General features: G+C 36.5%; 1 protein-coding gene across 1 annotated transcript in view; it reads right to left on the bottom strand.

Moving 5' to 3' along the window:
• The window catches only part of slc4a5a (solute carrier family 4 member 5a), a 35,260-nt gene extending 24,578 nt beyond the window's left edge, over positions 1-10,682 (bottom strand). Inside the window, exons 1-5 of the mRNA XM_082169787.1 lie at positions 10,601-10,682; positions 10,352-10,433; positions 9,786-9,872; positions 5,543-5,601; positions 2,282-2,509 (exon numbers count right to left, since the gene is read on the bottom strand). Coding sequence (XP_082025913.1) covers positions 2,282-2,509; positions 5,543-5,600 — 286 coding nt within the window. The 5' untranslated portion in view covers position 5,601; positions 9,786-9,872; positions 10,352-10,433; positions 10,601-10,682. The remainder of the gene's footprint in view (positions 1-2,281; positions 2,510-5,542; positions 5,602-9,785; positions 9,873-10,351; positions 10,434-10,600) is intronic.
• Between the last annotated feature and the right edge of the window lie 4,119 nt (positions 10,683-14,801).

Here is a 14,801-nt window from a genome sequence, read left to right as displayed (position 1 = left end):
TTGAAGCTGAGAATCCACACTGTGCTTGTTTTTCTGGGCTTGTTTGAGGTGATACCAGGGAGCATGTTGCAAAGTCCAGGACTTTCTGGTCTTTTTTGTGTTTTCATTTCTTTGCTCAGCATTTCTCAGCTCTAACACCTGTTAGGTACATCTTTATTTCTTACTATGTTTTGATCATTGCTGCCTGTTTCATCCACACAGAGGCTTCATGAGGACTAAAGATATGACTCAAGAAGAGACACGTGGAGAACAGAAGCCCATAGATGTCAAGATGTGAAAGAGCATAAGTGTCTTTAAAACTATCAACTTCCAGTCTATTATATGTGAAGATTGTTAGACTAAACACGTAGAACACAGCTGACAGAGAAACAGGAGTTTTATTAAAAAGGCAAGAGGCAAGAATGCAAATTGTCCTGCTGTCATGGACTCTTCAATTATCATAATTCAGCAATATGATACATGAACAAGTGATTACTAAGAAGCTGTTGACTGAAATGAAGTTTAATGCCAAATGTGTAATTACTCACAGCTGTAAGTGAGGCCAGGAAAGATCAATAGCATTGGCTGTGTCCAAAATCGCCCCCTATACCCATAAATAGGGTGTTATTTGAGGGGACAGCCATTTGTAATGGTGTCCGAAACCATTGTGGACGTTATCGAGTGCACTCATTCAATCCCATAATGTATACTCAACTGTATATATCTATGCACTTAACGGCTAGAAAATACCCATAATGCACTGTGAGGGTCATGCCGAATGAATTCCCGCAATTAATGAATTATTAGTGGAGTAAAGGGTGCAATTTCAATCAGCTATTGAGTTCCATGTCATCAGCAAAGGAGGTTATGGCCTTTTTAGCCCATGTCAGAGGTTTAAAAAATGGGAGATTTTCAGTAATAAAGCTGCTTAGTCATGATGTTTATTTGTAAGCCAAACAGGGGTGCGTTTCCCATATGCTACAACGATGTAACTAGCTGGTTAACTACCATAGTACGATGCATCATTGAAGAAATCAACTAGCTAGTCACAACTGTTTCCCGAAACCATAATGTCGTAAATTGGTCGTTCAACCACGTTGGTTAATGATGTCAAAATGATAAAACAATGTCGAGAGCTACGAACATTCACAAACAGCATTGCAAAGTTGTGTGGTTGGAACGATGGTTTCGGGAAACACCGACTCATTGATCTATGCTGATAACAACAGAACTTGCGAACATAGTTGGCTAGCGATGCTTTTGGGAGACGCACCCCATGCAGGATGGGTAATTTGGCATGGTTTCAACATTCATGTTTTGTCCCATGTCATAAATTATCTTAATTCATCGAAAATGATTTATTTTACAACATAAGTTGGTACCAAATAGCGCAAGCAACTTATGCTGCAAAAGAAATTGACAAGCAAGAATTCGACAAGCAAGTCAAATGATATCCTTGTGGTAGTTGTAGTCCTTTTTTAGCTGTTTGTTTGCATCAGTGTTGTTATTGTTAACTAAAACTATCAAAAGAAACGTTGCATAGGCAACTAACTGAAATAAGTGCTAAAATTACTAAAACTTTAACTGAATACAAATAAATTAAAGCTATATAGAAATATATTTAAAAGTGCCTTTAATGTTATTTTGACTACCCATTTTGCACATAAGTATATTATTATGTTAATTTAGCATAAAAGTACGAAGTGAAAGAACGTTGCGCTTCCTCTGAATGTCTGCTTATTTCATTGTTCTGTGCTGACTGCAAACTTTGTGTGTTTAGAATGTTTAGAGATGCATCACCATAATTGTTTTTCATGGTCTTCTGTTTTGCAGTGACGAGACTATCCTGCTCTCGGCAAAGCATGATATTGAGAGTGAGGGTGTGGGGTATATCCGATAAACCAGGCACAACTCTATTTCACTCACACACACAAACACAGAAATGTACGGCAGTATTGCTCGCTATATAGTCCTCTTGAATTTGCATTCTCTCTTTCAGATTTCCTTGAGTCTACTACCTCACAGGGCATTTGAATTTAACCATTTCCCATCTTTTGCACTTGTTGGATATAAAATCCATTGTGATTCTACATTCTACTACCTGTTTTTGTGGGGTCACCAGTCTTTTGGGTCATCATATTGGCAATAAAAAAGTAAGTAGAAAGGTCTGAAATGTTTCCTTGTTTTTATCCTGCTCAGTCACAAGACACAAGTATCATCATATGATATAATATATAGGACACACTTTAATCACTAATGTGAAGGACTTCAAGCTCTGTTTCAGAACTGATCGAGGACTCACTGGTTCTGTTGATGTCTGGTGGCAGGCTGTGTTCTGGATGATCCAGGTTTGCCGCCTCTAGATCGTATCGGTCTCTGTCATCACCAGGATAGTGTTCTTGTCTGTGATGGTCGTGCCGAAGTCTTCGTTCTACATCTGCATCATGACTCGACATGGACGACCGTCTCCGCCTGCGTTTGCGACGGTAACCGCGGGGGACTGGAACACCAATATAGATGGATTGATGGTCTGAGAGAGGCAGATCACACTATGAGAAGAAGCTTAACAACATATTGTTCAATGTCATTGATTTTGGAAAGTAATTTCATGCTCCATAGAAAATGTTCTGCTCATTCAAGCCAACATGTTCAAGACCAAAAGTGGCATGATCTGGTGTAACTATTGATGGAGTAGCCCTCAATACTCACAATGTAGGATCAATAAATAGCCTTTTAAAATAAAATACATTTATTTGAAATAGTTCTTCGAGAATGTCTAGCCATAAGAAAAACATACTGTTTAAAGGCACACTATGCAGTTTCCGTTTTTCTCAAACAGCGACCCCTAGAGTCGCTGTGGAGTGCTTGTATTTAACGTTACTGTCGTAAATACCACTCACGCAGAGCCGTCTCTGCACTCTTCCAACCGCGTTTTCTTCGTCGACTCTGCCATGATTCACGTCTGAAATGTGTGCTAGAGTCTTCGATAGAGGCTGCTTCATATGTTGTTGATGTATGTGACGTCGTGCTGTAAAGCAAGTCGTGATTCTCGCGAGATTTGCCGGGGCACCACCTCTCAAACTTGCATTGCTGGTTTTGTCAGCGGCGTCAAATTATTAGAGCAAAGCAATTTTTGGGAAGATCCATTAATCCAGCAAAATATGAATATTCAAGATTCACTGTCAAAAGCAACATTACATATATTAATTTCTCCCCCAGGGAACACTGTTGCTTTTTTCCCTCATCTTCTTAACATATGTTTTATGAAGTATGAAGTGGAGGAAGAAAAAACTGGTTGATTGTGAAAGCGAGCGGATATATGAAAAACAATTTTAGCTGTTGGCACAGTAATAATAATTCAACTAATTTGAATATAATGTGCTTTGTACAATGTTTAATTTTTTATCTATTTGAGATGGCAAAATGGCAGGATATTTGTGACAATTTATCTTCTTGAGTGGGTCTGTCAAATCTTGAAAAGATAATGGGAAGAAAAGGAGAGTGGGTTAAAATTAGCCTGTTTCTGGCCCAGTTTTTGTTGTAGTCATATTTAGGAGGTGCTCAGTAATTGATAGGAGCATATGTTTTAGTGTAACCTTGTTGAAGCACACATTCTACAATCTTATATAAACAAAGCTATAAAATGATGTTTAGTAAGCCCATTTTGTTTATAAAAGGTGGCAAAAGTAAACATGCATATGCATTAGAAGATATCTGACAATTATAACTACACTCTTAAAATAAAATAAAAATATTACCATTGATGATTCCATGAAGAACCTTTAACATCCATGGAATCTTTCCATTCCACAAAATGTTTGGTAACACTTTAGATTACAGCCCGGAAAGTACTGCGTAACTGAAGCGAGTTTACAGTGTAACTTTCTGTCATTAAAGTGTACCTATAAAGTACTTACATGTAAGTATAAGGGAACAATATGTAAAGTTTGGGGAATAAAGGGGTAACAACCAGGAGAATAAAAAAATATATATTTATACTGTAAGTATTATAGAACTAAGGGGTACTTATTCTACTATTATGATACAAAAATATAACATTTGGGAGCAATTTAGCAAGAACATACCTTTTTGTAATAATGGTGTACCAAAACATACAGTATAGGCTTTTTAAAAATTACAAGGTACATATCTATGCATTTATATAGTATTCTTTCTAACAAAAGTGCACTGAAAACTAAAACAATTGCAACTTTTGCTTAAATATTTGTGAAAAATACTCGTTTCATGTAGTGGTGCTTGTGACCCTCTTGTGCCATGTAGTTACAGAGTAAGTATAATAAAAATATCACAATCACACAAACACACAATCTTATATCACTGACTCGGAAACCTTTATTTGAAAAACAATTTAATTCAAAACAGATTTACAACACGTCTTTTTCGTTTAAATCTGCTTTTTTTTTTTACTGCTTTTTTTCCCTTGGTTGAACATTATTAAAGTTAGAGCTTATTTAGATAAATCAGTCAGATGGCTTAGTGCAGGCGCTAATGGATCCAAGGATGTATCTCGTAAATTACCCCACTAATAATTCCCAGAAAGGTACCAAACTTATACAGTAGTACAAATGGGTTCTGTACTCATAAAAAGAGGCATTGGAAAGTTTGTAAGTACATCAGGAGTTTATTTAAATAACACTTGCCTGACGGCTCATGCTACTGCTAACCCGGACGTCGACGTCACTTCAGTGGATTGGGAAAAGCACATAAAAGTCCTGGCAGAAAGCGATGCATAAGGATGTAGAGTAACGACAAATTATTATTAAGCCATCTGGCTGATTTCTCTAAACTTTAATCATGTTCAACCAAGGGAAAAAAGGCTTCTGGGGGGGGGGGGGGGGGGGGGTGTTTGGCTCAAGGTCATGGTGCAAAGGACCCTAGGTTGATTTTACCCCGAACTATCCCTTTAAAACAAATGAAGGTTTTTATAAAAATAAAACATCTCTGGGAATACATATAATGCAAGCTCGTGTGTTCCTAAAAGTTGGAGCATCAAACAGCACATACTGCAATAACTACAGTAATCCATACGACCCCAAAGGATGGATCAATATCTTCTGAAGTGAAACGATAGGTCTTTGTGAGAAAAATTACAATATTTTAAACTTTTTAAACTGTACACTATCGCTTCAGACCAACTGTAATAAGTTGTTTGTCAAATAAAGGTTTCAGAGTCAGTGATATTAGATTGTGTATGTATTTTTATTGTACTTACCCTGTAACTACATGGAACAAGAGGGTAACAAGAACCACTTTAATTTAAATGGTTATTCAATGGCGTTTCTGAGAAAATTCTTTTTAGAGCCTTTATTTTTAAAAATGTATTTTTAAATAGTATCTTTATTTTTTGTTTGTTTGATTATTCTCTTTGCATTTTTTCTTCAACCAAACAGTGAGTTAAGATAAAATGTCCTCAACTAACCTCACTACACATTTAACTACTGTCATGCTGATCGCGCCTACGTGCGTGCGTGTGTGTGTGTGTGTGTGTGTGTGTGTGTGTGTGTGTGTGTGTGTATCTTGTTTCATGCCTAAGGCTACTCACCCTCCTCCTCTTCATCATAGCGGTAACGACTGTTTCCCATGGCTCGATCATGGTCCATCCTGAGAGAATACAGATAAGAAGATTTAATATTGATAAATATGGCAAAGATAGAATGCAAAAAGCTGTTTGCTGTTTTTGAGTCTGAGATATGTCAAAAGTTGCAAAGCAAATGTTTATTTCTGTGTAACATCCTGAAAATATTTCAAATCTCGTTATGATTTTCATTATGATCGTTTTGATCGTGCACAACAGAAGGTCAGAGGCATGACTTGGGGCAGTGGCACACACTGGGCATTGAACTTCCTGCTGAATCACTGCCAATCAATAGTGAAATAATTAACAGAACAAATGACCGATGGAAAGATACATAATTACACGACCAGAGGAAAACCTGTGTCTAGCTAAAGGCCAGTCTCTTCCATTCACTATAAAGCCACAATAATTTTCTCACTGGTTACCATCTTGAGATACACTTACAAAAATGAGCACAAATTAAACTTCTACATTTTAGGAGCTGAATTTCTGTGTTTTAATTACAACTGTGAAACTGAATTACTACTGCCTGCTGGCTTTTAAAGATATTCTGGATACAATCCAATAAATGTGTAATAGGCTTTTTAAGAAAACTACACATTGTGTAAATTATTGGTGCTTCTAATCAATCTAGCTCTTGTGCAATTTGATATGAAAATACACTGCCATTCAGAAGTTTTTTAAATTAATGAATCCTTTTTGTTGCATTCAAGGATGCATTAAATTCAGCCAGAAATATTTTACAGCATTACTGCATTTTTGATCAAATAAATGCAGCCTTGTTGATCATAAGATACTTTTTTTTCCCAAAATTATTTAACAAAATATGAATGCCCCAAACATTTTGCACAGTAGCGTATACTTAAACCAATAAAATGTATATACTACTGTAGAAACAACATACTCATTTGTTTTGATCATTAAAGCAGGATATTGACTGAGGGCATCCAAAGTAATGATAACAGATAAAGCCAATATATTATGCACAATAATGATCTATTTTTTCCCAAATGTTCCTAGTTCTCTAACAATAATTCATAGGATTGCAACATAATTCTTGCTCAGATAAGCATGAAGTTGCTCAGGAGAGGAATAATAAACTTCATAATAAGGTAGCATGGTGTTGCATTTGATTAGCTGTGTTGGGATCCAAACTGGATAATTAGTTGTCACATTGGTGTCCTTCACACCCAATGGCCAGCAGAGCAAGAGAGAGAGAACAATGGTGAAAGGGAGAGAAAGAGAAATGCTGTCGGCCATCCTCTCTCACAGGGTTTAATCAATTGGTTCCCATTTGTACTCAACCCACTTACAGCACTGGCCCAGTATCCTCTCTCTCTTCCTGCATGTGTTGCTCTAATTTCTTTTTGCTAACCTCCCTATTCTCTTTCACTTCGGGCACTTTCACTCAGTCTATACAGAACAACATTCACAAATTAATTGGTAATTTCCCTTCACACTGTTTCACTTGCTCATTAGTTTATGAGCAACACTCAGAATTTTTAGTATTGACAGCGTTAATTCACCATAAACATTTTACTTTTCCTTGCCAGCATGAGATGAAGCTATTAAAACACTTGAATCTTGCAGTGTCAATCAGTGATTAAAATGCATGAAATTCAGGACCCCTTAAATGGGATGTACAGTGACAGCCATTGACAAGAAACATGAATATATTCATCAAGTAAAATGAAATCTGATTCAGTAATAATAAGTGATTTATCTATCAACTCTGCAGATTATCTCATGCATTAAATGAATCAAGAAAAATGTAATTGTTCATCACAGCATGAGCTTTTTAATTACTTTTGAACTAGCATTCAAAAGTATGGAGCCAGTAAGATTTTTTTTTTAAGTCTATTTTGCTCACTAAGGCCGAATTGAATTGATCAAAAATACTGTAAAAAGTGTAAACATATTATGAAATTGAATTACTACAATTTAAAGGGGTGGTATAATGCCCTTTTCACAAGATGTAAAATAAGTCTTTGATGTCTCCAGAGTGTGTATGTTAAGTTTTAGCTCAAAATACCCCACAGATATTTTTATATAGCATGTTAAAGTTGTCACTTTTTGAGGGTGAGCAAAAATGCCTAGTTTTGTGTCTGTCCCTTTAAATGCAAATGAGCTGCTGCTGGTGGCACAGAGGGCGGAGCTTCAAGAGATTGTGTCCTTTTACCTTACACAGACATGCACTGGAAATTTTAAAAACTTTTAGCCTCTTATGTTCAAACCGAAGTCAGAAAGATGGAGAGACTCAAGAAGAAGTGACAACATATTTCTGAATGGTTAGTTGGTGAATTTATGTAGCTTATGTGTAGTTATCTTCTAGTCATTGATTAGCATATTCTGTCTTGATAATCTATAAATCGCGTTCCCGGGGGCGGGTTTATGTACATTTTAGTGTTAGTGATGTCACTAACCCGGTAGTCCCTACCAGCCGTTTGTTGTAGTCCTTAAAAAGCAATTTCTTTAAAAGAAAATATCTCCCTTTGCTTTGAACTTTGAGCGTTGTAACTTTGCAGATGTTGTTTGCTCAAACAGCAACATTACACACTAACTAAAGTTAGAAAAGTGAAATCATATTCAACCACCCCTTTAAAACAATTTTATATATATTCAAATAGAAAAATTGTTTTAAAGGGGTGGTTGAATATGATTTCACTTTTCAATGTGTATGTATGTATGTATATATATATACACACACACACACACACATATATATATATACATATGTATGTGTGTGTGTGTGTGTGTGTGTGTGTGTGTGTGTGTGTGTGTGTGTGTGTGTGTGTATATATATATATATATACATACATACATACATACACACACACACACACACACATATATATATAAATATATGTGTGTGTGTGTGTGTGTGTGTGTGTGTGTGTGTGTGTGTGTGTGTGTGTGTGTGTGTGTGTGTGTGTGTGTGTGTGTGTGTGTGTGTGTGTGTGTATATATATATATATACACATTTCTTGTTTACATCACATTTCTTATTGATTTAAGCAAATTGCATGTGTTTTGGCACATGAAATTGTCAAACTCTTCACAACTTCAAAAGATAGAATCATTTTGTGAGCCATCACATTCAAAATGATGCATTTAGCTATCTTCTAAACATGCATGTTTATTCCATAAATATCGGACATGGAATGTTTGTAATGTCTGTTGCCAAATATCCTGACATTGTATTGAAATAGTAATCATCTCACTAATCAAACAATAAAATTTGGAAGCATATACATGGAGTTTTCCCAGCACAATCACTACTATTTTTAACATGGAGGAACATCACAACACTAAACAACAGCAGCTACAGCAGTACATTTATTTTTGTAGAAATGTGTTACACATAAACTGAAAATTGGTGTTAGGGTAAAACAAGCAACTGTGAATTTTCAGTATACATATAAAACATTTCTACATAAATGTACTGTATAAATACAAATGTTCATTTTCTTTTTGTGTAAAATCAATGAATTATCAACACATTGCCAACAAAAAAGAAACATTTTGACCAGTATGGCTCAAACGATAAAAAAAAAAAAAAGGTTTTGAAGCATGCATTTAATGTTTTGAGTTACAACATTTTGCAAACATGCAATAGATTTCTGATGTTCCAGCAAACAGTTGTGACTTGAACTTAGTTTAGATAATTTAGACTGTTTCGAAGGGAAAAAAATACCAAAGCGATTAGGAAAAACTAATATTTTTGTGAAATCTGTGATATATATTTTTCAAGATTCTTTGATAAATAGAAAGTTTAAAAGTACATTTTGTAACATCGTAAATGTCTTTACTGTCACAGTTGATCAATTTAATACATCGTTGCTGAATATAAGTAATAATTATAGATAGATAGATAGATGATAGATGATAGATGATAGATAGATAGATAGATAGATAGATAGATAGATAGATAGATAGATAGATAGATAGATAGATAGATAGATAGATAGATAGTCCATTTTACCTCACAAACACACACTTCTAAAGATTAAAAGTGCACACGATGATTTAGACTGTCAACGGAGACACTCAAACAACCAAAATGCAAATAAAAGCATATGTAGCTATGTCACAGAACTCTAACACCATATTTCATGTTGCTCAATCGATTACCAATATTTCCTTCCGATAGAGCTACATGTAGTAACTTTTAATGAGGTATAAATTTTTGTTTTTATAATTAAATTCTTACCTGATCTCAGTAGCAGTGCACAGATGGAGAGGTAAAAAGCGAATCAAAAGGACTAATCAATACAGGAAATCACTGAGGACCACAGCTCTATGGGACACGGGACAAAAACTGAACATGTTACAGAACTAATCTGCAACCCTCTCTCAGTTAATCACTCCTCACATGCACACAGAGACACACCCTCTCATGCTAACACATCCACAAAGTGTGAGTCAATGGTATGGACTGGTGACAAGGTCGAAAAGTAGATAACTGGGACTCAGGCAAATGGACCATTGAGAGCTGTGTTAAGAGACATTACTGACTCACTGTGCACTCTGTTTATTTACTGAGTAAGGGAGGGTTTCCCTTCACTAAATCCTGTCCAAAACATTTTGAACTGGTCGCAATTCTAAAGAAATACAAGTCTTACAATGACTTTCATGACATGTTATTTGCTTAAATTTGTAACCCCCTATTTATTTTGAGGAAACATTTAAAACATGGGTATTTTAAAGATATATTTAGCATCACATTCTTAGTCAAATGACTTTGGCTGCCAATATCTCACAACTAGCAATACTTACCAAAATGTTTATCTTTTCCTCTCTGTGACTTCTGTCCTACAGCTGGTATACTCGATTTTGTGGCCTCAGGCTTTTTTTTTTACTAACACAAATGACAGGATAATGTCAGGATATGTGCTTTGACATTTATTGACTACTCCGAAAAATCCAATTCATAGCAGATGCTGAACTGAGTGCACAAGCTCAACGCTCTGTGACCATCAAAGCGCACACACACAAAATCAATAACAAATAGAGACTCAAGATAACCTGTGTCCAGCAGCTTGTTAGTTGATGACCTCATCCTTCAGGATACTTCATCCTTTGCGATTCCTGTTGACCTGGACTGATCCTGGTAATAAAGTCTTGGAGACATTTTCCAGTCATTTCACAGTCTTTGGGCTGTAAAAAAAGCTATTTGGAACCTTTGACACATTAAATCAAGCATAATTTGTAGACCATAAATCCATTTAGTAGAATGATCGATAACACTTTACAATAAGATTCCATTTGTTAACATTAATTAACACTCTCACTGAAAAATACTTCTAAAACAGGGGTGCTCTATCCTGTTCCTGGAGATCTGCCAGAGTTCAGATCTAACCCTCATCCAACACACCTGCCTGTAAATATCAAGTGCTCCTGAAGATCTAATTTATCTGCTTCAGTTTTGTTTGTTCAGTTTTGGAGCTGAACAGGAAGTTAGATCTCCAGGAACAGGATTGTGCACCCCGGTTCCAAATGCATTTATTAATCCCAGTTAATGTTAATTCGACCATTTACTAACACATTACTAAAATCAAAAGTTGTATCTGTATATTATTTAATGGACCTGAGCTAACATTCACAAGGTATCTAAAGTAAGTCATCAACACTATCATCCGTTTTATTGAACTAAATACATCGTCATCGGCTAAAAAGTGCTTACCTCAGACCACCTCCTCCAGGTAGTGTCCAACCAAGTTCTCAACTAGAACCATACATGCTAAGTGTGAAACTGTAAACTTGTTACCTCGCTAATGTGAAATATCATGTAGCTTTTAAGTTGCTAAACTATTCGAATCTGATCAAATCATCAGAACAACACTGACAACACGTTTCTGAGTGTGTGTCTGTACTCTGTGTGTGCGTTTGAGTTGGAGAGAGAGAGTGGAGAAAATCATGTCTAGGCTAGTTTCCCTGAAAATAATTGCGCACCTTAGAACGTTCATCAACCAATCAGATTTAAGCATTCAACAGCCCTGTAGTATAAAAGCAATTCATGTTTTGTCCAACAGCACTCTTGATATCGCTGATATACAAAAGTGTGTTAGACATTGCATAAATATAATACAAAAAAATATATACGTTTTTCAATGTAGATTATGTATACAAATAATTTTGGAGGCCACTGTAAATTAAACGTCAGTCATGACACTGTCTCTCTTTCTTTCATCATCCACACGAGGTCCTTATTGACAGTCCATCAGGGATACATCCCATTACTGCCTGCAGAAACTCACTCATCATTCAATGGACAGCTCTCAATCAACTGTTCAAACTGAATATTTCCAGCAGAAATGGCTTGTTGAGGAATATGAAAAGCTATTTTCTTTGTGTGGCATATTGGAACCTCATGACAGAATCTTACATTGCATTTTTGTGAGTAATCAGGGACACTCAATTATATATTCATTGCCGAGATTGGATTCATTCTGCCGTCCGGAGCATGGCAGTCCCAGTCTGATTCGTTCTGTGATAACGCCATATGGGTTTTTTGTCAGGAGCTGATGAGAGGCTTATTACCTTAAGGACAATGGCAAGGCACAGGGAATAGCTATTACACTCCTAGTAAACCTCAGAGGAACAAATGCCAGCGAACCTAAATATCAAATGCAAAAAGGAAACTTTTCATCTTGCACTTTTGCACTAATTTAGGATAAAATCTGTATCGATTGTTTCAAATATTCTGCAAGGTTTTCTATAAAACCTTGCAGTTGCACAGGTGATGCAAAGTTGAGAGGGGAAGAAAATCAGCTAGTCTACTGAGAATTGGAGGGCACAGGTGCTAAAAAAACAGCACCATTTTCTGTCATTTATAGTTCAGATTGTACCCTCATTATCTTATTAGGTTCCCTGAAATTTACATAAATCCCGCCCTCAGGAACAGGCAACAAAGGGGGTGAGTGAGTCCATGAGAAGAGGAAGAGTTGTAGTAGAGCACATTTGGAAGTCTGCTCAGGCTGTCGCATCTGTCTTTCCACATTTATTGCAATACAGTACGTAACACAAATGACATGTCACTCTGTAGGCATCTTACAACAGTTCCCACACGAGCGATTTATAGATTATAAAGGTGATTCTCTGCAGAAATGTTTTTTGTTATGCTGGTTGAAAGTCTCCTCATATCCTGATAGCAATCACTCTGTTAAGCGGTCAAAATGTATTTTTATAAATGTTGTCTGTGGAAGGCGTAGGACCATAAAATGTTCGTTCAATCGTTGCGTTTGGTCCGAATGGTCCTATATAGCATGTGTTCCAGTTAACTTTTAGACACGCACTTGCAAACTTCCCTAAGCACTTCCCCTCGGGTGAATCCCTGCCACCATTTTGAAGTGCGTTCCACTTCATGAAGTGGATGAAGGAAATTTATATGGACAGACCCTCGCTCCCTCGATTTTGACTCGATTTTGAGTCTACTTCATATGTACACTTCAGGCAGCTCCATATACCACAATGCAACACGATTGTGATGTCAACGCATATTGCGTTTAATTTACCACACCACAAACAACTCTATTATATATATTTTTTTATTTTTTATATTAAACAACTCAAACACACCTATATACATATAGAATGCTGCATTAAACAATTTCGTAAGGGGAAAAAATTATAATAAATCAACCCCATATTGGATTCTAAGTGATCAAGGGCTTAGCATGTTTCAATCATAGGTTCCAATACAGCCTATTGCAAAGGTTCCGCCAGTAGTGGGCACTCATGCAACGTAAGCAATGACGTACTGTACATTCAAGTGAACGAGACAGAGGAAAGTAAACGAGTGAAGGGCATGACAATTTTGGACTGGAACGCAGCCAATGTGTGTTTTGCACACCACTGCACAGCCTGTTCACGCAGACATAATAAGTCATCAGCGCTTTCATGTACACTGTGCAGACAGAGCGAGAAAGGCAAGAAACCAGCAACAACCTAACTTTCCTTCTGAACCGACAACAAGTGGCACTGGCAACGAACTATCTTCATCGGAGCCAAGCAGACTCTCAGTGTGGAAAGCTGTTATGCAACAAATAGACAGAATTACACACTGACTGTTTTGTTAGCGCCAAACAAACCGAAAACTTGCTGCATCTAATTCTGTTTTTAAGAATTTGTTTACGTTTGGTATTGTAGTGTTACTAACTGTACTATAAAGTTTTCTCACCGGTGAATGACATGATATTGGTATTGCAGTAACATTGTCTCTGGTCTTCTTGGCTGTGCTCGTTCATGCTTTCAGGAGGCGTGGCTGTGGACGGTGATTTGCAGGGAGGGTGGGACGTACGCTTTTTACTGCTATCAGGCTAAAGTTAGCATTTTACCAGATGTCCTACAGCACCTTTAACTTCAAAACAGCTTCATTAATTCATCACCTAACCATTCAGAAACGTCCTGTTGCATTTTACATGTCGTCACTTCTTGAGTCTCTCCATCATTGTCCGAAACTGACAATGTGTCGGTTATGTTTTTTGAACATAAAAGCCAGGTTTCTAGTTGCTAACACACAAGCTCTTGAAGCTCGGCCCATTGTGCTGGGAGCAGCAGCTCATTTGCATTTAAAGAGACACAAACAAAACAACGCGTTTTTGCTCACCCTCAAAAAGAGACAAATTTAACATGCTATAAAAAGTTATCTGTAGGGTATTTTGAGCTAAAACTTCACATAACTACACACTCAATACACACTGGGGACATCAAAGACTTATTTTACATCTTGTAAAAGGGGGCATTATACCACCCCTTTAAGTATAGTATTACCCTCTTTTTTGCACATTGCTTTTTGCTCAGGAGCACATTAAAAGTTATTCTTGTGGTGACAGCTGTTGCAGCATAGTCAATAGATGCTTTTTAAAAAAAGTTTATTGCTTAAAAAAAGAGAAATATTTAGCTAGTCTGATATAAAATAAAATAAAACGATTTTCCCAGTCAAAGCTTAGCATGGCACAGTGGACTGTGCACATGATGATAACACAAGAGCTATTGACACGTGAAGACCAAGGTTTAAGCCTGACCTGGGCCAATCTTTTATATAAAATAAAATGTATTTATACAATACTAAGGCTATTGTCTTGTTAGCTTTATAATGAATGTCCTTACAGTAATCCTTTCTATTCATCAAAGACTTCTAAAAAGTGAATATTATGGTTTCCACAAAAATATTAAGGAGCACTTTAGTTTGATGGTCCCTTTAACACAATTTGTTGACTATAAG

This window comes from Leuciscus leuciscus (assembly GCF_965113295.1).
Source record: "Leuciscus leuciscus genome assembly, chromosome: 5".
In the NCBI taxonomy this organism is placed as follows: Eukaryota; Metazoa; Chordata; class Actinopteri; order Cypriniformes; family Leuciscidae; genus Leuciscus; species Leuciscus leuciscus.
This window is presented reverse-complemented; position numbering and strand designations above follow the sequence as displayed.